Genomic DNA, 3563 nt, shown 5'->3' on the forward strand with positions numbered 1-3563 from the left:
ATGCATGTATGTATATATATATATATATGTACATACATATATAATGCATATGTATATATGTATATACATATATAATGTATATGTATATATATGTATATTTATGTCTATCTATCTATCTATCTATCTATCTATATACATATATATATATATATATACATACACACATATATAGATAGATATTTACACACACACACACACACACACACACAGAAGGAGCTCTCATACAGTAGCCATTCATCAGTTCCACTCAGAACACATTGCTGAGCCTGATACTATAGTAGAAAATACATGATCAAGGTAACACACAGTGAGATAAAACTGAAGACCGTGAGGTTTTAGAGCTAGCTTTACACAGCCTAGCCTACCTGTTTGTATTAGAAGAGCATAGGTAAAACACAGTAACTTTATCCTGCTACTGGTATGATTTTCTGAGTTGGTTCTGCCTCTGGTGTATTTATCTCATTTCTCTTGAGTTGCCAGTCTCTTTGAAAAAGTATGAAACTCTTTACTCCTTATTTGAAGATTTGTACTTATTCAAGAAAATTCAGTTAAAATCAGGAGAGATGGTTGGGGCAGTTGACTATTAAACTCAGTGCTTCAGTACATCTGTATTAATTCTTCACAGTTCTGATTTTAAATACTGCTGGTGTTTGATTCTGTTTATATTTCCAATCAATAAAACATTTGATTTTATATTTGATGTGACATCAAGATATTGGTTATGTTTGATGTTACACAAATACTACACTTTTTTGTATCTAATATGACAACAAAATTTGTTAGCTCTCATGAAACGTTATAGTTAACTCTTTAACAATCAATTCAGCCATATCAGGCCCAAATATTCTGTCTTTTGCTCAAACTGGACAGGTCCAGCCTCTCGCACCTGCCCTACATTGTCATTCAAAAAATAAACACTCATCTCATTAAAATCTCAAAGTTATGAGATAATGCATGATTAATTCAAAATAATGTAAATAAACATGCATTGCATTTGACAGAGCAATCTTATTTCTTTACTGCCCACAAGGGGCTACACACAGAGGGGACAAACAAGGACAGACAGACGGATTAAGTCGATTACATTGACCCCAGTGCGTAACTGGTACTTATTTAATCAACCGTGAAAGGATGAAAGGCAAAGTCGACCTAGGTGGAATTTGAACTCAGAGTGTAGCAGCAGATGAAATACCACTAAGTATTTCGCCCGGCGTGCTAACGTTTCTGCCAGCTCACCGTCATTTGACAGAGTAATCTGATTGCTAAAGGATTAAGTACCACAAAAAAAAAAAAAAAATTAAATAAAAGCATGTCTGTCAGTATTTTAAATTAATTTTATTATTAACCCTTTAACATCCAGATTTCTTTGTCAAATGTAAAAAAGACCTTCTTTGGTCATGAATGACTAAGGGATTACACCTAGAAAGTTCCCCTCTGAGGTACAAGTCTGGAAAAATTTGCTTATGGAAGACCAGCAACCACCCATGCATACCAGCTTCCCCTCTCCATGCCACTGATGTTATCCGAGGAAAAGGCTAAAGCTAATACAGCTTGGCACCAGTGATGTCGCAACTCATTTCTACAGGTGAGTGAACTGGAGCAACATGAAATAAGGTCTGAGAATCGAACTCATTACCTCATGACTGAGCCTGATGCTCTAATCACTGAGCCATGTGCCTTCATTGCTCATTTATTTACACTGTTTTGAATCAATCATACATTGTCTTGTAGCTTCAAGATTTAAATGGTATGTTGGTATATTTTGAGAATGACATTGTAGGGTAGGTGTGAGATGTTGGATCAGATAAGTTTTAACATAAAACAGGTGGAATATTTGGGCTGGATACAGTCGGATTAAATGCCAAAGAGTTACAGGAGTAAGTAAAACAAAATGATTTTAACAGTAAGTCACATTTACTCAGTCATTGACTCAGGTTTTTGTGAACTTAGGTTTGCTCTGCAACGCAGGTGTTTTTTTACTTGTAACTTATATTAAAAGTATTACTTGACCTCCTCCAATACCAACCCATTTGAAATTGTTCTTGGTTCTATGACCAAAATCTTTCTGTTTTAAACTGATTTAAATTTTAAATCTTCCATTTAATTTTTGTGTTAATTTGTGTACCAAATATGAACTTAATTATGATTTCAAATTTTGGTACAAGCAAGTTCAATGGAGGGGATAAGTCAATTACATCAACCCCAGTACTCAACTGGTATTTACTTTACTGATCCTGTAAGGACGAAAGGGAAAGACGACCTCAGCGGAATTTGAACCCAGAATGTAAAGACAGACAAAATGCCTCTAAGCATTTTGCCCAGCACGCTAACGATTCTGCCAGCTCACCGCCTTACATGAACCTAATAACGACAAAGTTACTTTATGAACTTCAACATTTTAAAAAATTAATTGAAACAAAGGCAGTGTATTCCAATAGAAATTTGGTGACAAAACAGTTGAACAAATATTCCATAGTGAAACACTTCTGACATCTTACGTTGTGCTGAGCCAATACAAAACGACATAATTCACCAATATAAATTACACCAGTGACATTGTATTTCTTGATATCTTCCCAGAATGTAGATGCAGAGAATTTTCTTTTCACTACAGTAGTTGCACCTGTGAAGATACAAAAAGTAGTAGTAGTAGTAGTAGGAGGAGGAGGAGGAGGAGGAGTAGCAGCAGCAGCATGGTGGTGGTGGTGGTAGTAGTAGTAGTTGTAGTAGTAAGAAAAATTTAATAATAGTAATAGTAGTAATAATTCTGTCTACTATAGACAAAAGGGCCGAAATTTGAGGTAAGGAGAATAACCAGTTACATAGATTCCAGTGCTCAGCTAGTATTTATTTCATTGACCAAAGAAGATGAAAAGTAAAGTTGACTTGGCAGAATTTGAACTCAAGACACGAAGGTGGGCATGGCATGGTAATTGTTCTGCCAGCTTGCCACCTTAACAATAATTTTTTTTTCCATTATAGGAACAAAGCCTGAAATTTGGTGGGAGGGAACTAGTCAATTACATCAACCCCAGTGTTCGACTGGTACTTACTTCATTGACCCCCAAGAAGATCAAAGGCAGAGTAGACTTAGTTATGTTGTGCACTTTCCTCTTCAACCAAGCCCTCATTGACTTGTTGCAATCAGTCTCAGGCTTGATGGTTGTAGGCCTCTTGTGCTTTCTCATCTAGAGTTTCACAGGATCTAGGGACAAGCTGTCTTTGCCTAATTTGGATTTTGTCTCCCATTGTGACTGATCACCCAGCACCAATGCACTTGTGTACTTTGGATGCTGGTTGGGGGCTGGTTCTCCAGGGCATCGTTCCATTTAACCAAACTAAACATATATATGATTTAAACACGCGAGATCGTGCCTGTGCCGCTGGACTGGCTCCTGTGCAGGTGGCACGTAAAATACACCATTTTGAGCATGGCCATTGCCAGTACTACCTGACTGGCCTTCATGCCGGTGGCACGTAAAAGCACCCACTACACTCTCGGAGTGGTTGGCGTTAGGAAGGGCATCCAGCTGTAGAAACTCTGCCAAATCAGATTGGAGCCT

At 37.2% G+C, this 3563-nt stretch overlaps 1 protein-coding gene across 2 annotated transcripts in view; it reads right to left on the reverse strand.

Annotated features, from left to right (window-relative positions):
* Window positions 1-3563, reverse strand: part of LOC106871074 (long-chain fatty acid transport protein 6) — a 63682-nt gene that overhangs the window by 18141 nt on the left and 41978 nt on the right. For both annotated transcript variants that reach the window (XM_014917347.2, XM_052977272.1), the window contains exon 7: window positions 2499-2623. In XM_014917347.2, the coding sequence (XP_014772833.1) occupies window positions 2499-2623 (125 nt within the window). The remainder of the gene's footprint in view (window positions 1-2498; window positions 2624-3563) is intronic.

This window comes from Octopus bimaculoides, chromosome 2, assembly GCF_001194135.2.
Source record: "Octopus bimaculoides isolate UCB-OBI-ISO-001 chromosome 2, ASM119413v2, whole genome shotgun sequence".
NCBI classification, from domain to species: Eukaryota; Metazoa; Mollusca; class Cephalopoda; order Octopoda; family Octopodidae; genus Octopus; species Octopus bimaculoides.